Below are 19,440 nucleotides of genomic sequence, written 5' to 3' on the forward strand. Positions count from 1 at the left end.
TTAAATAGACATAGATCAAAGGGGACATGGTTACGTGGCCAGGGAATAAAAGCGAGGTACACTGGAACAACCTCTCATGGAGGATGGTGAATCTCTTGCACAGCTTGCAGGGTAGTGTAGCAGTTAGCTTAACGCCTTACAGCACGAGCGATCGGTAGATCAAGGTTCGATTCCCGTCGCTGCCCGTAAGGAGTTGACCGAGTGGGTTTCTTCCAGGTGCTGCGGCTTCCTCCCACTTTTCACAGGCGTAGGTGGTAGGGCTGGTACGCTGTGGGGTACGTCAGCACTGGAAGCATCGCGGCACTCGTGGGCTGCCCCCCCCCCCAGTGCATCCTTGGTCATTGATGCAAAGTACGTATTCGATGTACAAGTGACAAATGAAGCTTGTAAAGATACTCTTTGAAAGTTAGGTACTGTTCAGTTTGCTCATTCTTGTGGAATAAATACAATAATCAGCGGATTCGGCTTTAGGCACCATCTCAAGCGGTTCCTTTCCGTCTGGAAAGGCAGAAGGAAAAAATGATATTCTACTCATTTCTCAGTTAATGGATCTGGTTTATCCAGAGGCACATTGAAGAGTCCATTTGCATTGTAGATAAGTTACTGGATCATCGACCCAAATACACAAGTTCAAATCCTGCAATGGGATTAGAACTCGAGTGATTCAATTCTGCAATTGAAAGCCTAGAATTTGGTAATGATGGTTGTGAAATTACTCCACTGCTGTAAAGCTCATCTTATTCATTCATTTTTTTTAAAATCTAGTTTTGCTTGTAAACCCAGAGCAATGTGATAGATGGTTAATTGTTTTCTGAAGTGCAAAAAGAGGAAAGAAAGCAGTGAGGTAGTGTTCACAGGTTCAATGTCCATTTAGAAATCAAATGGCAGAGGGGAAGAAGCTGTATCTGTTATTTGGTTATTCTCATATTAGCCCTGCTCTTTGCACTACATCAGATTATTCTACAGATCTATCCGTCATTTTGCACTCTGTCGGTGTATTTTTTCTTGTTTTTATTAGACCATAGGCATCTGTTAGTCTCGTGAGACCTTGGATTTGCGTCTTGGAAGGTTTCCAGGGCGCAGGCCTGGGCAAGGTTGTATGGAAGACCAGCAGTTGCCCAAGCTGCAAGTCTCCCCTCTCCACACCACCGATGTTGTCCAAGGGAAGGGCACTAGGGCCGATACAGCTTGGCACCAGTGTCGTCGCAGAACAATGTGTGGTTAAGTGCCTTGCTCAAGGACACACACGCTGCCTCAGCCAAGACTCGAACTAGCAACCTTCAAATCACTAGACGAACAGCTTAACCACTTGGCCATGCGCCAACACATTAGACCATAAGACTATAAGATAATAGGAGCAGAATTAGGCCATTTGGCCCATCGAGTTTGCTCAACCTTTTCATCCTGGCTGATCCATTTTCCCTCTCAACCCAAATCACCTGCCTTCCCTCTGTATCCCTTCATGCCCTGACCAATCAAGAATCTGTCAACCCCTGCCTTAAATAAACCAATGGTTTGGACGTCACAGCCGCCTTTGGCAATGAATTCCACAGATACACCAACTCTCTGCTAAAGAAATTCCTCCTCATCTCCGTTCTAAATGGATCCCCCTCTATCCTGAGGCTGTGTCCTCTGGTCTTAGACTCTGCTGCCATAGGAAACATTCTCTCCACAACCACTCTGTTGAGGCCTTTCAACATACAATAAATTTCAATGAGGTCACCCAACATTCTTCTGAATTCTAGTGAATACAGGCCTAGAGCCATCAAACTCTATTCCTATGACAAGCCTTTCAATCCTGGAATCATTTTTGTGAACCTCCTTTGAACCCTCTCCAATGTTAGCACATCCTCTCTTAGATTAGGGTCCAAAACTGCTCACAATACTCCAAGTGAAACCTCACCAGAGCTTTATAAAGCCTCAACATTACATCCTTGCTTTTATATTCTAGTCCTCTTGTAATGAATGCTAAAATCACATTTACCTTCCTTATCACCGACTCAACCTACAAATTAGCCTTCAGGGAATCCTGCACAAGTACTCCCAAGTCACTTTGCACCTCAGATTTTTGAATTTTCTCTCAATTTAGAAAATAGCCTACTCCTTCCTTTCTTCTGTCAAAGTGCATGACTGTACACTTTTCAATGGTGTATTCCATCTACCACTACTTTGCCCATTTGTCTAATCTGTTGATGAGTCCTTTTGTAGCCTCTCCGGTTCCTCAAAACCGCCTGCCCCTCCACCTATCTCTATATCATCCACAGAATTTGCCACAAAGCCATCAATTCCATCATCTATATATACTGTTTACTGTGATCATCATGTGAGGAAGGAATTTCAATGCAGCCTGAAGTACATTGCAAACTAATCTGATCTGATCAGCTTTCAAACTGGAGAAATAGAAAGTTCCCAGGTCAAAGTAAATTTATTAACCAAGTACATACATGTTACTATATACAGAATTGAGATTCATTTTTTGTAGGCATTCACAGCAGAATAAAGAAACACAATAGAATCAGTGATGAACAACCGATGTGCAAAAGAAGACAAACTGTGCGAATATAAAAATAACAAATAATAACAATAAGTAAGTAAATAAATAATACTAGGGACTTGAGTTGTGGAGTGTTTGACAGTGAGTCTATATATCTTCATTAGGAAACCCAGTGAATTGGAAAACGTTTTATGAAAATTTCAATTATCATCTAGCAAACCTCAAAAGCATCAGTGGAGCAGTGCCTCCCTTTGATCCGTAGGAATGCTGGTTGCTTTTCTGCACCTGGGATTGTTCACTAATCTTGCTCTCAGTAGCGTAAGACTATGTACTGAAAGATACTTCTGTGAATCCCCAACCTGGATCACCAGATCAATTTGTTGAGTTTTCTCTGACAGTTCATATTTTAAAAAATTAATTTCACAATTGGATCTGTGATTCAGTTTAAATGAAAAACTATCACAGTGGTGGACATGTTTGGAATGGTAATCGTCGATTTTCAAGGCTTGGTGTTTGAGACCATGTTTTTAAAATGTAGTCTTGATTTCCAGGTTTTGAGCACCTGAGTTATGGGAGATGGTTGTATGGGTTTGGACTTTATTCCCTGGGGAGATTTGTTAGAGGTGTACAGAATTGAGGGGTGTGGACAGGGGAAATGCAAGGTTGGATGAGACTAGAACTAGAGGTCATAGGTTAAGGGTGAAAAGTAAAATATTTAAGGGGTACTTGAAGGGGGAACTTCGCTCAGGGTGACGGGAATGTGGGATGAGCTGCCTGTTGAAGTGGTGGATGCAGGTTTGAATGCAACATTTAAGATAAGCTTGGATAGATACATGGATGGGAGGAGTATTTCACAGGGGCACAACTGAGAGCATCCTGACTGGCTGCATCACTGCCTGGTATGGGAACTGTACTTCCCTCAATCACAGGACTTTACAGAGAGTGGTGCGGACAGCCCAGCACATCTGTAGATGTGAACTTCCCACCATTCAGGACATTTACAAAGACAGGTGTGTAAAAAGGGCCTGAAGGATCATTGGGGACCCGAGTCACCCCAACCACAAACAGTTCTGACTGTTACCATCCGGGAAGTGGTACTGCAGCATAAAAGCCAGATCCAACAGTCTCCGGGACAGCTTCTTCCACCAGGCCATCAGTGATTAATTCATGCTGATACAATTATATTTCTATGTTATACTGTCTGTCCTGTTGTGCATACTATTTATTATAAATTACTATAAATTGTACGTTGCACATTTAGACGGAGACGTAATGTAAAGATTTTTACTCTTCATGTATATGAAGGATGTAAGTAGTAAAGTCAATTCAATTCAATGGAGGGCTGTGGTCTAGGTGTGGGTTGCTGGGACTAGGCAGAGTAACAGTTCAGCATGAACTAGATGGGCCGAAAGGCCAGTTTTGGTGCTGTAGTTCTCAATGACTCTATAATTCCTCTTTACCAACCACTCCCACAGTTGACAACATTCATGGTCTCCTTCATCATTCATTTTTTTCCCCCATCTATTCCTGGACGGTGGTGAGGACTCAGCTGCAAAGCAGTTTGTCATAAAAGGAATTATTAATGTGGCGTTTTCCCTTGAGAATGGGACTTGCATTCACTCTTTCCCCGGAGAACCTCAGCGTTTTATTTTTGGTTATGAGAAAGTTGTGGTTAACAAATGTGCAACTTGAGAAGTGAACCCTTGGCAACTATCTGGGTTACCATTGGGCTTGCGTCATCACCTTCAGAGTGACTGCTGACGATACCCCGATTTGTCTTGTTTTTCAGGTATTGTAAACCCCAAGAATCCAAAGGAATCACCAAAGACCTTCAGCTTTGACCACTCTTACTGGTCACACACCTCGGTAAGAATTATACTTCCATCAACTTGAATTAAATATACCTTCCAGCAAGACAGCTGAACAACTTGATCGGTGCCTTGCACATTAGTTGAAAAACTGGTCTGTGATGTTCTTCACACCAGAACTGCTACACCAATACCTTGTGGTTTTTTATCTGTTTGCCACAGGGACCAATGTACATTGTTTAAATTGTTCCAAAGTACATTTAATGTCAGAATATGTATACAGCATACAACCTGAAATTTGTCATCTTCACAGACGTCCACAAAAACGAACTCCACAGACCGATAGAGACATCAAAGCCCCAAGCCCCCCACCCCTCCCTTCGCACAAGGAGCAGTAAAAGCATCAACTCCCCCCTCCACCCCCACCCACACCAGCAGAAGTACTGACCCCCACCCCCCCCCACCATGTGAGCAGCAGCAGAAGAGCCAAAGAGTCCATTGATCCGGAGTCTAACTACAGTCCACAAACCGCACCTCGGTATCTTAGGCTCTCTCTCTCTCCGGTGAAGGGGAGAGAGGTTACTCCTGCAACATCGAGAGCAGAGACCAGAAACTCGCTATTCCGATGTTACAATCTTCTGCATCGTTTCTCCAAGCCCCTCCCCACCCCCCAACTCGAGGACCAAAAGGGTCAGTCAGTCCCTCCCCCCACCCCCCCGAGAGAGAAAGACCGCTCGAGTACAGGAGCTCTCCTCCGACAGCACACCGAACACACCGCCTGTTGTCTCGACGTTTCGGTCTCCCATGACGCTTCATTTGGCGAAATCGGCAAGGAACTGGGTTGCCCGCAGGGCTGCTCTGTCCACCCAGCCCTGAGGATGCGCGTCTTCCGGGCCATTCCTGGAGACGGCCAAGCGCTAGGCCGCACAGTTGGTCCACAACCCCACCGCTTGCGACGGATTGGAGTCAGAATAAGGTTTATTATCACTGGCATGTGGCGTGAAAGTTGAACCATAGTTTGCACCTACATAACCGCCTTCACCTGTTTCTATTGACAAAATATAAGTGAGCATACAGTTATCAGCAGCTTATTGATATGACCACATGCAGACATTGAATTGAGAACCACTGTGGTTTTGGGCATTAGCCCTATTTCTCTCCCCACTGATGCTGGATATTTCCAGCTTTCTGTTGTTAACGAATTTTGTTAGGATTCGTTGAATGGGCTTAGGGTTCAGCACGGGGACAACTTCATCTGCTGTTTTGTTCTTGTAGTGCTCGACTTGAGAGTAAGCCCACTGAATCGAAGGTAATTGGAGACAATTCTCTTACTCTTTCTTTTTAGGCTGAAGATCCATCCTTTGCTTCGCAGAGTCAAGTCTACAATGACATTGGGAAGGAAATGTTGCAGCACTCCTTTGAGGGTTACAATGTGTGTATTTTTGCATACGGGCAGACCGGGGCCGGGAAATCGTACACAATGATGGGCAAACAGGATAAAGACCATCAAGGAATAATTCCACAGGTGAAGTTCTGTCATAGTGTGCACACCACTGTCTGAAAGAAGTTTGTACGTGACCACGTGGGTTTCCTCCCAGTTCTCCGGTTTCCTCCCATGATCTAAAATCATACTGGTTATTTGGTTAACTGGCCATTGTAAATTGTCCTGTAATTAGGCTAGGGTTAGGTAGGTGGTTTGCTGGGCGAGAAGGGCCTGTTCTGTGGTGTAATTCAATAAATAAGCTGAACTATTTTTTAAGAAAACTGATTTTCCACTTACTGCACCATCACAAGAGATTCTGCAGATGCTGGAAATCCAGAGTAACACGCACAAAATGCTGGAACTCAGCAGGTCAGGCAGCATCTATAGAGAGGAATAAACAGGCAACATTTCAGGCTGAGACCTTTCATTAGAACTCCTGATCAAGAGTTTCGGCCCGAAACTTTGACTTTTTGTTTGTTTCCATAGATGCTGCCTGACCTGCTGAGTTCCTCTAGCACTTTTGTGTGTGCTAGTTGTTTCAGTATATTTTTTGACTAGCTTGTTTAATGCAATAGAAGTTGCAACTAGTGATAACGTTGACAGAATTGTTTTTAAATAAATGAGCATTTTTCTGCTTTTTTAAAAAAAAAGCAACTCTAGTAATGATCTCTGGGTCAGAAATTTCTTCCATTTGGAACTACAATCCAGGTTTTCAAATGAGATTTCACAGCAACCAGTGTTTATTATTAAAAGAAGACTTCTATGAAGAGTTGTACTTAATGTGGAATTGGTTAAGCGCCAGCACTACAGATTAGTAATACTGGGTAACTTCAATGATCCTATTATAGATTCTGTATCTAGAGCTCAGGAAAAGTGGGAGACCTCATTGAAACCTATCAAATATTGAAAGGCTTAGAAAGAACAGATGAGGAGAGGATGTTTCCAGTAGAGGGGGAGTCTATGACCAGAGGACACAGCCTCAGAATAGAAGGGCATCCCTTTAGAACAGAGATGAGGAATTTCTTTAGTCAGAGGATGGTGAATCTGTGGAATTCATTGCCAGATAAGGCTGTGGAGGCTAAGTCATTGGGTATATTTGAAGCAGAGGTTGACAGGTCTTGATTAGTAAGGGTGTCCGAGGTTATGGGGAAAAGGCAGGAAATGAGGTTGAGCGGGAAAGTAAATTAGCCATGATTGAATGTTGGAGCAGACTTGAATGGGCTTCTATGTCTTATGGTTTAATATCCTTGCTAGTATGAAATGTCATTAAAATGGATCTCCTGACACTTTAAACTGTATTGTGTTCCCTCTGTAGCTTTGTGAAGAACTTTTTGAGAAAATCAACGACAACAGCAAATCTGACATGTCCTATTCAGTGGAGGTAAGAAATAGCCTGAATTGCATATCTAATGGAATAACTGTTGGCTTCACATTTCTGAGAACCTTACTGAAGGACAACTTGAAGCAGGGGTTCCCAACCTGGGGTTCACAGACCCCTCAGTTAATGGTAGGGGTCCATGGCATAAAAAAAGGTTGGGAATGAACCCCTGACTTAAAGGATAGTTTCTCTTTTTTTTTGCCATAGAATCACTCAGTATAACATGACCACAGCCTGCACTTGTGGTGTTTGACAAGGAGCCTGGAAGGTTACAGAGCTGCAGAGTGGCCAGACAGAACGTGGCATGTTGTTCCGCAACCTTGCATTGGGCTGCATCATAACAATGCAGAGGACAGCGTGTTAGGAACAGCTTCTTCCTCTCTGCCATCAGCCTTCTGAGTAGACAGTGAACCCATGTACATGACCTCACTTTATTTTTTTGCCCTCTTTTTGCACTATATATATAGTAGTTTATAGTTATTACTGTTTTATTTTTCTGTATTGCAATGTAGAGTACAATGGTTTTACAGTTTATTATAGTTTCATAGTTGATATTTTCACCGTTTTTTTTTGGACTTCCTGTCTGAAATCTTTAAGTTTTCTTATGTAGACCTGCCGTTCATTGTGCTTTCATGTCTTTTGTGCATTACGTATGTACAGGAGCGTTATGCAGTTAAATTTCAACATTTCCCTTGAGTGGCAATTGTTAAATGACCGGATATTGCATTACGGTAATGAGTAATGACACAAGAGTGCCCAGTTATATGAAATCATCTGCCTTTGCCCTGATCTGAAGCCAAGTTCAGACAAGATGAAAAAGGCACAGGTTGCAGGTCATAAATAATTTGTGTTTCAAAGGCTGGAGCTAGATCTGCAAAACTGCTCTGAAGTTCGTAATACACTCAGTGGCCACTTTATTAGATACACCTATACACCTCAGTAATGTAAATATCTAATTAGCCAATCACATGGCAGCAACTCATCACATAAAAGCAAGCAGACGTGGCCAAGAGGTTCAGTTGTTGTTCAGACCAAACGTAAGAATGGGGAAAGAAATGTGATCTAAGTGACTTGTAGCATGAAATGATTGTTGGTGCCAGACGGGGTGGTTTGAGTATCTCAGAAACTGCTGATCTCCTGGGATTATCACACATGACAGTCTCTAAAGTTTGCAGAGAAGGGTGTGAAAAACATCCAGCGAGTGTCAGTTCTGTGGGAGAAAACGCCTTGTTAACGAGAGAGGTCAGGAATGAATGGCCAGACTGCTTCAAGCTGACAGGAGGACAACAGTAACTCGAACAGCCACGCATCTCTGAACGCACAACACGTTGAATCTTGAGGTGGATGGGCTACAGCAACAGAAGACCATGAACGTACACTCAGTGGTCGTTGTTGTGATATGGTCGGTTATTTTTAATGGTAATGGTCGTGCCATTTCATTTCACTTTGCAGCCTTCACTGTCGTCTAGAGTTCTGTGGTGGGATATCAGAATGTAATGACCTGGGTTTTGCAGTCACAGATGATGCAAGGTGGTCTCTATTGATCCAAGAAGTCCACCCACAAACTGTAGCAGTCTCTGGAATGGCCGTCCTCTTTAGGGAAATGACAAGTCATGCTGACAAAATTATGCATGGGAAAATAGGTGCAGGGATAAGCCATTCGGCCCCTTCTGTGTTGGTAGGGACAGCGGGCATCAGCTGCAGGGTGCCAGGCAACACTGACTTCATCATTATCAACATCCCTCATGACGTGAGCAGAGTTCGAGGCCTGGAGTTCAGGGTCCCGCCAATGGCTAGTCCTGGGGTCAACAGCAAAAATCAAGGCCGAGTGGCTGATCAGAATTGAGGCCCGATGGCCAAAACCCTGGATCTGTGAGCACGCTAGGGTGGTCAAAGTCCTGATGTCTGGGTGGCTGCTGCAGGCCTATGTGTGGGAGGGAGGAAAGGAGCTTGTTTAGACAACCTGATGGCATAAATATTGATTTCTCCTTCCAGTGAACAAATTATCCCCCTCCACCCCACCTTTCTCTATTCCCCACTCTGACCTTTCACTACTTCTCACCTGCCTATTACTTTCCCCTGGGTCCCCTCCTCCTTCCCTTTCTCCCACTGTCCACCCTCCTCTCCTACCAGATTCTTTCCTCTCCAGCCCTTGACCTTTCCCACCAACCTGGTTTCACCTATCACCTTCCAGCTAGCCTCTTTCTCCTTCTCTTCCCCCCACCCCATCTTTTTATTCTGGTGTCTTCCCCCTTCCATCGTCCCGAAGAAGGGTCTCTGACTGTTTACTCTCTTCCACAGATGCTGCCTGACCTGCTGAGTTCTTCCAGCATTTTGAGTGTGTTGCTTTCTTTTGCTGCTTGTTAGTAGTTTTAGATAATTTATGAGATCCAGGATATTTTCAGTAGATTGCCAGGGAGTAGTACTTCTAAGGCAGTGGAGCACTAACATACTTGTACACAAGCGAGATTGCTGACCTTAATTTCAAGTACTGCTGATGCAATAAGCCGGCCAGAAGGCCATTTTAATCTTCCCTGATGTGTAATACTTGTCATTTCCTGCTGATATTAGTTGATGATTTGTGCAGGGTGAATGAATAAAATGTTTGAAATTACTTTTCTCACCCCCCCACCCCTCTTGAAAAAATGTGCAAGTTAATTTATTTGCAGTCATTTTATTAATATTCAGGCTTCTGAAACTTCATCTGGTCTCTTCTTCGAGTGGGTAACTTCACTCACCCCAACGCTGAGGTTCCAACTGATTCCACAACCGATAAACTTACTTTCAAGGATGCTACAGCTCCCATTCTCAATATTATTTATTACTTCTATTATTGTTATATTGTTTCTCTTTTCGGATTTGCACGATTTTGCACATTGGTTGTTTGGCCGCCTTTGTGTGTAGCTTTCATTGATTCTGTTGCCTGTCTTTGTATTTGTTGTGAATGCCCGCAAGAAAATGAATCTCGGGGTAGTATACAGTGACATGTTAGTGCCGGTGGTGTAGTGGCCAAACTTTGGAACAAGAGGTCCCAGGTTCGAATCTGACTGGCTCCTTGCACGACTTCCACCTGTGCTGGGTTGAGTGTTGAGCTAACATCTTGGCCTTGTGAAACAGACAAACGCTAAAGACCTGGCAAGGTTGCCATCTAATGTGCCAAATGGCTCAAGGAAGAACTTTATCTATATGGTGACATATATGTACTTTGATAACAAACTTAATTTGAACTTAGGAGCTGGAGGTATGAATTCAAAACCCACCAGAGTTGCTGGGCATTTTTATGACATAAATGTGAAAAGTCTCCATTTAGATTGGTGAATGTGGAACTTTCAAGCCAGATCTTTGGGGGAAAGAAATCCTCTTGTCTTTGATCTGAACTCTTAATTCTTAACAACCCCCTAAAATTGCCAAACAAGGCTCTCAGTTGTACCACCAATCACAGTTCAAGGCCACCACCACCTCAGGCCTTCTTAATGACGTTCAGGTAAAAATGAAATAACTTTCTACTCCGACCTTAATCCAAAACTAATTATTTAAATACCTATCATCCTTGCTGTTCGTTCCTTTCAAGAGTTTGTTCTTTTTGCAGGTGAGTTACATGGAAATTTATTGTGAGAGGGTCCGTGACCTGTTGAATCCCAAGACCAAAGGAAACCTGCGTGTTCGAGAGCACCCGCTGCTGGGCCCCTACGTTGAAGATCTATCCAAACTGGCCGTAACATCCTATACTGACATTGCAGATCTCATGGATGCAGGAAACAAAGCCAGGTAGGACGTCAAGTACTGATATCCAGTATCGTTCTTTAAAGACTATACCTTTCTTTAAAGGCTGTGTAAGGAGGTCAGGGGCCCGATGTCTGCAGTTCTGGCCGGGGACTAGAGTTTAGAGCTCTGATGTCTGTGAGGCTGAGTCTGGGGCAAGGAATGGGGGTTGGAGGCCTGGAGGCCGCCTGTCCTGGGCTTGGAGGCCTGAGGCCTGTCTGTGTGTGTGTGGGTGGTGGGAGTAGGGTGAGGTGGAAAAGGGGCTTGTTTTGTAGTTTTTGTTTGTTTGGCTTTTGGCTTCTTCCCCCTCCTTACCTTTTCAGTCCTAATAGTGTCTTGGTCCACTCTTGTCAGCTCTTTATTCCTCTCTAAAGATGCTGCCTGACCTTCTGAGTTCCTCCAAAATTGTGTGTGTGTGTGTGTGTGTGTTACTCTGGGTTTCTATCATCTGCTGAATCTTGTGTGTTTTTGTTTTGCTGTTGTTGCTGCTGCTTGTGTTGTCCTGTTGAGTGTTGTGGGCATCTACGTTGGCGCCAGAATGTGTAATGTGCCCCCAGCACATCCTTGGTTTGTATTGGTTGTTAATGCAAATGGCGCCTTTCACTGTGTGCTTTGATGTACCTGTGATAAATGAATGAATGAATCTTTTTATAAACTTGAATCCTGAATCTAGTTCAAAAGTAAAGATAGACAAGGAGCTTTGCTTGTGAAAATGAATTAATAGATTCATGCAAATGTCATGTATTGGCAGAAGCCACGGAACGAAGGTTTGGATTCTGAAGCCTTTGTTGAAACTGTTGTTGTCAAAATATGTTACATGGAGCAATGTTTCCACGTTTGGTGATTTGACATTCTGTTTGAACCCCCATGAGGAAATACCACTAGTGTGGTAAATTAGAAGTGCCCCCATGTGATATGGTAAATGGAAATTAAGTCAACAGAGTGGGTTGTGATTTGAATTTGTCTACAGGGAAGTTGTTCCTTTTGCAAAAGTCCAGTTAGTGTTACTTTATTTCTGATTTTTGTTTCTAGAACTGTGGCAGCGACAAATATGAACGAGACCAGCAGCAGATCACATGCTGTCTTCACCATAGTCTTCACTCAGAAGAGGCACGATGTGGAAACCGACCTTTGTACAGAGAAGGTACAATGTGGGGATGGGGATGTTTCACTTGATTTTAATTTTAAATCTATTGGTACTTGCTGGCTATTCCAATTTCTACATTAACATTTTTACCAGGTCGTTTTACTTGTAAGAACATAATCCCTTTTAAGTGCAACCCTCTCACCAGAACTCGTATGCAAACTTGGCTCGTTCGCGGTCTCTGCTAACAGCCACGTGACTCAGCAGTGAGAAGGCCAGTTTTCATAAACAGTGTACGTCCAAGGTGATATGATTTGGGGTTCAATCACAAAGGAAAGCTGGGATGTTCCGATTAAGGAACATTGATTGTTGTGAATGCTCTTTAAATACTGCTCCATGCACAGTTATCATTCACCATAAAGGAGGAGAAGATGGCGGCGCGATGCAGCGCACAGCGGCCGCTCCGGTGAATGATGTCTGTTATTTGTCATGTAGGGTGCCATGCACAATCCTGATTTGATGGAGACGGACATGAGAGCACGGAGGAACATCTGGAGAAACCTCTGAAATGCCTGCTTCGCTACCGCTGCTACTGTGTGGTCCAGAATCTCTGGAGGTGAAGGCCCCGAGTCCTCGGCTTTGCTTGTTGCTCGGCGGCCGGGGTGGGGTCGAAGCGCTTGGCGGAGGATGGTGCTCGGGAGGCTGTGTCGGAGGCTCGAAGTTTTCGGATGGACTCAGAGTCGGCTGTGGTCGGGTGTGTCCAATGCATTGGCAGTTGTCGGCGCCTGGAGGTTTATGGCAAGGAGTGTCTCTCCCTTTTGCTGCCTGCTATTGGGACTATCAGGAGTCGATCGGAACTCTGAGACTTTTTTTTACCGCGCCCGTGGTCTGCTCTTTATCAAGCATTGGAGCTCATTTCTGGAGTAGTTGGGGGTGTATTGCTTTACTCACACGCGGAGCCCACGTTCTGCGTGAAAGCAACTACCACAGCTTGAACTTCCCTTGAAGACCATCTTGAACAACCTGGCTCTCTCAGGGCAATTGGCCCTTCCTCCTTGGAGCCACTCATAAGCACAAAGTACTTCTTACAACAGAGACTCTCCATTGAACTGTATTCTGCGCCGTCTTCGCTTGTGCCCTGCTCCGCAGCTCCCGCCAAAAAAAAACAAACCAGACTATTATCCTTCAGAAGTCTGCTCCCACCCAGCACTCCCTGATGTTCTCCTGGGCAGAAAGTTACAACGCTGAGCAAGACAACCCCAAATGGCTGACAGCACATTCCCAAGTTGGACAACGTGGGTGCTTATCTTTAGCTGAAGCCAAAACACTCTTGCTAGCAGGACACACAGCTTTTACAGAAAACTGTTAAAACAAAAATACCTTACAGCATAGCAGTAGAAATCTTACCCAGGGCATTGCATATGCTACTTATTTTCACCTGTCTATTAAACTCTGGTTTACAAATACACTTTTCCCATGTTGGGGCTTTTTTTTCCCCTCTTTCAATGTTTATCCTGTGAACTTGTGCACCAGTTGATGCTTTGGTTAAGATCAATAATTTATCTATTTTACTTGTACATGCAATTGAAATAATTTTAAAAGTTGCTGTGGTGGTTGTCCATCATGTCTGACGATGACAGGAAAGCTGTGCGGGAGTGTTTTTAAAGTGGAAAATCCGATGAGAGGTCCACTCTCTCGACCTCAGAAGTCTTGGTCCAGTGGCACGAACAAGTGTACAAACTGGGATCTTCCTTGAAGTGGATGTATTCTGTGCCTTGTCACGCCCTTCGCTCTCCACAGAGCATTGCAGTGCCATCTTCCTGGGCGTTGGACCTCACTGTAGATCTCATCCGCCCAGTCCGCCGGAGCTTATTTCGTATGCTAGGACAGACATGCCACTATTTCACCTGGGCATGAGGCTGCTGGCTGCACTCACCTTGTTCAGACCACCTGTCAAGGTGTTGTACCGTGTTGTGGCCACTGTCACATGTAAGTATCTGTTTGGAGCACAGATAAGAGCTGAGTGTCTGGTGGGGAGCAAAGGTGAGTGAGCTGCCCAAAATGGACATGACAGACCCCTTAACTGCATACACCCCATAAAATTGCTGTAGTGGCCACTAAATAGAAGAGTTTGGCCTGGTCTGTGTAATAACCATTTTTGTTTTAAGGTAGAACATGCTTTTTGAACAAGTATATTAATAACCTTTAATTTTGCATCTATTCCCTGAAACTTTTTTTTCATCTCTCACTGTCTTTGATTTCCTCCTCTTCCCCCACCTCCCTCTCCTTCCATTCACAATAGTTTGGTTATGGTCGGAAGGTGGTTTTACTTTCTGTGAGCTAGGCTGGATTTTGGGTAAAAAGACTGGTGTTCGTCGTGCACTATTGGCGAATTGGGGCTGATTAAAATGTTCACTGGCCAGTCAAACTCTTGGGATATCCAGCATGCAGACTGCTCTGCTGAAATCCATGCATCACGCTCTGGTAATACCCAGAAGTTGGTGAAATTGATGACTTCTGCTCAGGTGCAGGAGGCAATAGCAATGCAGTTGTTGATGTAGCTGGGAAACAGTTGGGCAGTGATCCCGAGTTGGTCTGGAACAAAGACAACTCCAGGAAGCCAGCGAGAGGACCTGGGACCTGTGCAAATGCCCAATGATGACTCAACTGTTGATGTCCAGTGACTCTGATTGAGGATCAGATCATTAGTTCCCACATATTCATAGTCATAGTCATACGTTATTGATCCTGGGGGAAATTGGTTTTTGTTTCAGTTGCACATAAATAATAAATAGTAATAGAACCATAAATAGTTAAATAGTAATATGTAAATTATGCCAGTAAATTATGAAATAAGTCCAGGACCAGCCTATTGGCTCAGGGTGTCTGACCCTCCAAGGGAGGAGTTGTAAAGTTTGATGGCCACAGGCAGGAATGACTTCCTATGACGCTCTGTGTTGCATCTCGGTGGAATGAGTTTCTGGCTGAATGTACTCCTGTGCCCAACCAGTACATTATGTAGTGGATGGGAGACATTGTCCTAGATGGCATGCAACTTGGACAGCATCCTCTTTTCAGACACCACCATGAGAGAGTCCAGTTCCATCCCCACAACATCACTGGCCTTACGGATGAGTTTGTTGATTCTGTTGGTGTCTGCTACCCTCAGCCTGCTGCCCCAGCACACAACAGCAAACATGATCGCACTGGCCATCACAGTGGCCACACCTCATTCAACTCTGGCTGGTGGTGCAGTGGCATCTGCACCGGACTTCAAGGCGAGGGTCCTGGGTTCGAATCCAGTCGGCTCCTTGCACGCTTTCCATCCGTGCTGGGTTGGATGTCGAGCTAGCAACTCGGCCTCGTAAAAAACAAACAAAAATACCAAAGAAACGGCAAGATCGCTGCTTGATGGCGCAGAGAGGATCAACAATAATTCATTCAACTCAAATGACCTTGGCAAACACTCAGCCCGTTAGTGACTTCATTTGGTCCTCGTTCTACCAACCCACCCAAAATTTGTTTCTTCCTTGTTCTGCCTCGGTCCTGGTTTGACACCAGTTGATGGTCTGGTTAAGTTGATTTGACTCGTGTTTCAATTCTGTCTGCATTTAGGTCAGTAAAATTAGCCTGGTTGATCTGGCTGGAAGTGAGAGAGCTGACTCCACTGGAGCTAAAGGAACAAGATTAAAGGTAAAAGGAAATGACAGATTTCTTATCTAATTTCTTTATAATCTGTTAATTGAAAGCAATGAATGCTTAATTGTCGTAAGGGTGAATCAGTGCAGTGTGTCCTCCTTGCCAACTCAATGTAGGTGCAAAGGCTGCACAGAAGTCTTGTGTCAAGGAGAGTCCAGGACCAGAGGGCACAGCCTCAGAATAGAGGAATGTCCCTTTTGAACAGAGATGAGGAGGAATGTCTTTAGCCAGAGGGCGGTGAATTAGTGGAATTCATTGCCACAGATGGCTCTGGAGGCCAAGTCATTGGGTATATTTAAAATTCATCATTAGTAAGGGTGTTGAAGATTATAGGAAGAAGCCAGAAGAATGGGGTTGAAAGAGATAGTAAATCAAACATGATGGAATGGCGGAGAAGACTCAATGCCCCAATTCTGCTCCTTTGTCTTATGGTCTTAATGAAATCTCATAAATGCATGTTTTTGCACTGATTTTTTTTTTGTTGTTGGAGCTCTGAGCTCTCTCTAATGGAAATGCCTTTGACGGGATCTGGGTGGGACATCTAATCTTTGTAGAGAACTTATTTGTTGGCTAGCCAAGGTGAGGTACAATTAGGTATCTCAACCCACCTGGGTCCTTGCAGTAGGATTGCCATGCAAGTGTAATTTTTGTCACAAGTTCAATATATTGATCTAAGAGAGGAATTGATGTCTTTCAGGAAGGAGCTAATATCAATAAATCACTCACAACACTGGGAAAAGTCATCTCTGCCCTTGCAGAAGTGGTGAGTTTGTAACCTGTACGTTGCTACACTCAGAAGAGAATTTAAAATGGAGGAAGGCTACTTAATAATAAATTTCTGTCTTTTTAAACTGTGCTGCCATCACAGGATAATGCTCCCAGTAAGGTAATGTTCAGACATCATTTACTTGGTGCTCATCTAATTTTTTTTGTGTGTATGGCGTTAAAAAATGACTTTTTTAACTTTAAAAAATGCCATGTACCAGATCCCTTTCATCAGGTATACATCGCATACTTGTTTCAAAAGCAATGGTGAAAGAGTGCACATATAATCAGTAAAATGAATAGCTGTTTATCATTACTAAATAAATGCTTCTAAATGGTGTTAAAATCTTTTACTTGGTGTATTTTTGCTTTTGGATTACTAAATCACTATTGACGTCGTACTAATTTACTCACTCTGCATTCTAAACTTTAACATTTTCATAAGAGAATTTGAGAATTTCCATGTGGAGTGAATACGGGATTGCAAACATAGCTAAAATATTTTTAGCTTCCTACATTCATCTAATCGTGGAGACTAAAGGACTCTTGACGCCCGAGAACGGAATTGATTTATTTTATCAATTTATTCCTTGGTAGAATCATTTCAGTATAAAGTAAAAAGAATACTTCATTTATGGGGGTGGTAAAATTAGAGGTCGTGTGTCTCAATATCATTCTCTCTGTTACTGGAAAGTGGCAGGTGCAGTAATTCATATATATTTATATATATATATATATATGCTATCCTCGGCACTGTAGTGTAAAAGTAGCCTGGGTTGTTCTTTGTCCATGTCACATGTGACGTATGTTGTATCCCTCTTTTACTAGCTTAAAATGCATTTTTTAGAAAGTCCAAAATAACTCAACAATTTACTGTGTGCTTTATTTGGTTATGGTGTTCCCTGGTATTTATTAATGGACTGTCCTTCCCTGTCAGGAAAGGACATCTTCATCCTTGCCCCACTCTGGCCCAGTGTGACTCCATAACTTTCCCTTGGCCTTCCTTGCATTCAGTTAAGGGGCGATAACAGATCAGGAATCCTCATGACACGTCCTGCACGGAAAACATATTATTTCAATAATAAAATTATCTGCATGGCTGTATGATAGTAAGCAACAGTTCGAAAGAGACAGCGAGCTAACCCACATCAGAAAGGTCCAGTGATCTGCTTACAATAAATTTTTCATGTTAAACAGAATAAGAAGAAAAAGAAGTCTGACTTTATTCCATACAGAGACTCTGTACTGACGTGGCTTCTAAGAGAGAATTTGGGTAAGGCGACAACAAAATTATATTTCCTCAAATGATATAAATCATCCTGTAATTATTAATATACACCACTGGCATTTGTTCTGTGTAGCCCGAGGAGATTTGGTTAAATATGTTACCATAAATCTGATTCTACATTCTAATCTATCAGCAGCAACACACACAAAATACTAGAGGGAATCAGTAGGTCCAGCAGTATCTATGAAGGGGAATAAAAAGTCACAGACATAGATAGATAGAGATAGATGTAGATTAGATTTAGATATAGTTAGATATAGACATGTAAAGATAGAAAGAGAGAGATGTAGAGATAGATATAGATAGATATATAGCTAGGGTGCCTAAGACTTTTGCACGGTTCTATATTTGTCAATGTGGAGTGGAGAGCAAGTTGGTAAATCAGGTGGGGGCAAAGTTTGTTGGCAATGACAAGGGTGGAGGGGTGTGGGACAGCTAGCAGAGGAGGAGTGCCAGGGATGGAGGGTGGTGTGGGTGCAGACACACCCAGCCCTGAGACACCTGCCAAGGTCATTTGATTCCAAACAACTGGTTTATTGATCACTACAGAATGTCTCTCTGATCCTTCCCCTCTCCCTTCCCTTTTCCCAAACATGATTCCTCTCCCATTATCCCCTTCCCACTCTCAGTACACAAAATACACCTGTATTAGAATCAGGTTAATCATCACTCAAATACGTCATGAAATTTGTTTTTTTTAGCAGCAGCAGTACAGTGCAACACAGAAAATTACTATATACTTTGCAAAAGTCTTGGCAATCCTAGCTATATCTGTGGCTAAGACTTTTGTACAGTTCTGTGGGTGGGTGGAGGAGGGCTACTCTCTCAATAAACTTGCTTAGTGATTAATAGACACGAGAGATCCTCCAGGTTGCTGTGGAGGCTATGTCATTGGAAATATTTAAGACAGGTCGATGGGTTCTTGTTGGTCAGGGCATGAAGGAGATTAGGGCTGAGAGGGAAATGGATCAGCCAAGATGAAATGGTGGAGCAGACTCGATGGTCTATATCTTGTATATAGAGAGAGAGTGAGAGAGAGAGAGAGAGAGAGAGAGAGACATACACACACACACACACACACCACCACCCCCATCAAGTCAGCTTTCATCCTCTCCAAAGAAAAAAGCTTTAGCTCACTCAACCTTTCCTCATAAGATATGCAATGTTATCTACGTTATAACCTACACATAGCTATTTATTGCGTTTTTTTTTTCTCTTAGGTGGAAATTCACGGACAGCAATGGTTGCTGCTCTCAGTCCAGCCGACATCAACTACGATGAAACTCTCAGCACTTTAAGGTATATCCGTCATTAATTAATCTCAGTGTGAACACTGCCTTCATGCAGTTGCCTGTCCTTACAGTGACTCAGAGTCAGGTTTGCTATCACTGATCTATGCAGTGAGATCTGTTGTTTTACAACAGCAGTACATTGCAATACGTAAAATACACTATAAAAAATAAAAATTATTTTTGCAAAAATCTACTGAGTAGTGCAAAAGAGAGCAGAAATAGTGCAATAGTGAACGCGTATACTTGAAAACATACAGTGAAATGTGTCGTTTGTGTCAAATCAAATCGATCAAGATTGTGCTGGGTACAGCCGGCAAGTGTCGGCACGTTTCCGGCTCCAACAACTCACTGACCTAGACACGTGCATCTGTGTAGAATGTGGGAGGA

At 43.4% G+C, this 19,440-nt stretch overlaps 1 protein-coding gene across 11 annotated transcripts in view; it reads left to right on the forward strand.

Annotated features, from left to right (window-relative positions):
* kif1b (kinesin family member 1B) overlaps positions 1-19,440 on the forward strand; it is a 275,068-nt gene that overhangs the window by 97,766 nt on the left and 157,862 nt on the right. For 6 of the 11 annotated variants that reach the window (XM_063033347.1, XM_063033352.1, XM_063033355.1 and 3 more), the window contains 9 exons: positions 4,284-4,360; positions 5,648-5,827; positions 7,101-7,166; positions 10,753-10,931; positions 11,958-12,069; positions 15,625-15,702; positions 16,406-16,471; positions 17,671-17,746; positions 18,982-19,060. In XM_063033347.1, the coding sequence (XP_062889417.1) occupies positions 4,284-4,360; positions 5,648-5,827; positions 7,101-7,166; positions 10,753-10,931; positions 11,958-12,069; positions 15,625-15,702; positions 16,406-16,471; positions 17,671-17,746; positions 18,982-19,060 (913 nt within the window). Of the gene's footprint in view, positions 1-4,283; positions 4,361-5,647; positions 5,828-7,100; positions 7,167-10,752; positions 10,932-11,957; positions 12,070-15,624; positions 15,703-16,405; positions 16,472-16,576; positions 16,595-17,670; positions 17,747-18,981; positions 19,061-19,440 lie in introns of all 11 variants that reach the window. The other 5 variants (XM_063033346.1, XM_063033349.1, XM_063033353.1 and 2 more) reach the window with 1 other exon arrangement.

Source organism: Mobula hypostoma, chromosome 25, assembly GCF_963921235.1.
Source record: "Mobula hypostoma chromosome 25, sMobHyp1.1, whole genome shotgun sequence".
Taxonomy (NCBI): Eukaryota; Metazoa; Chordata; class Chondrichthyes; order Myliobatiformes; family Myliobatidae; genus Mobula; species Mobula hypostoma.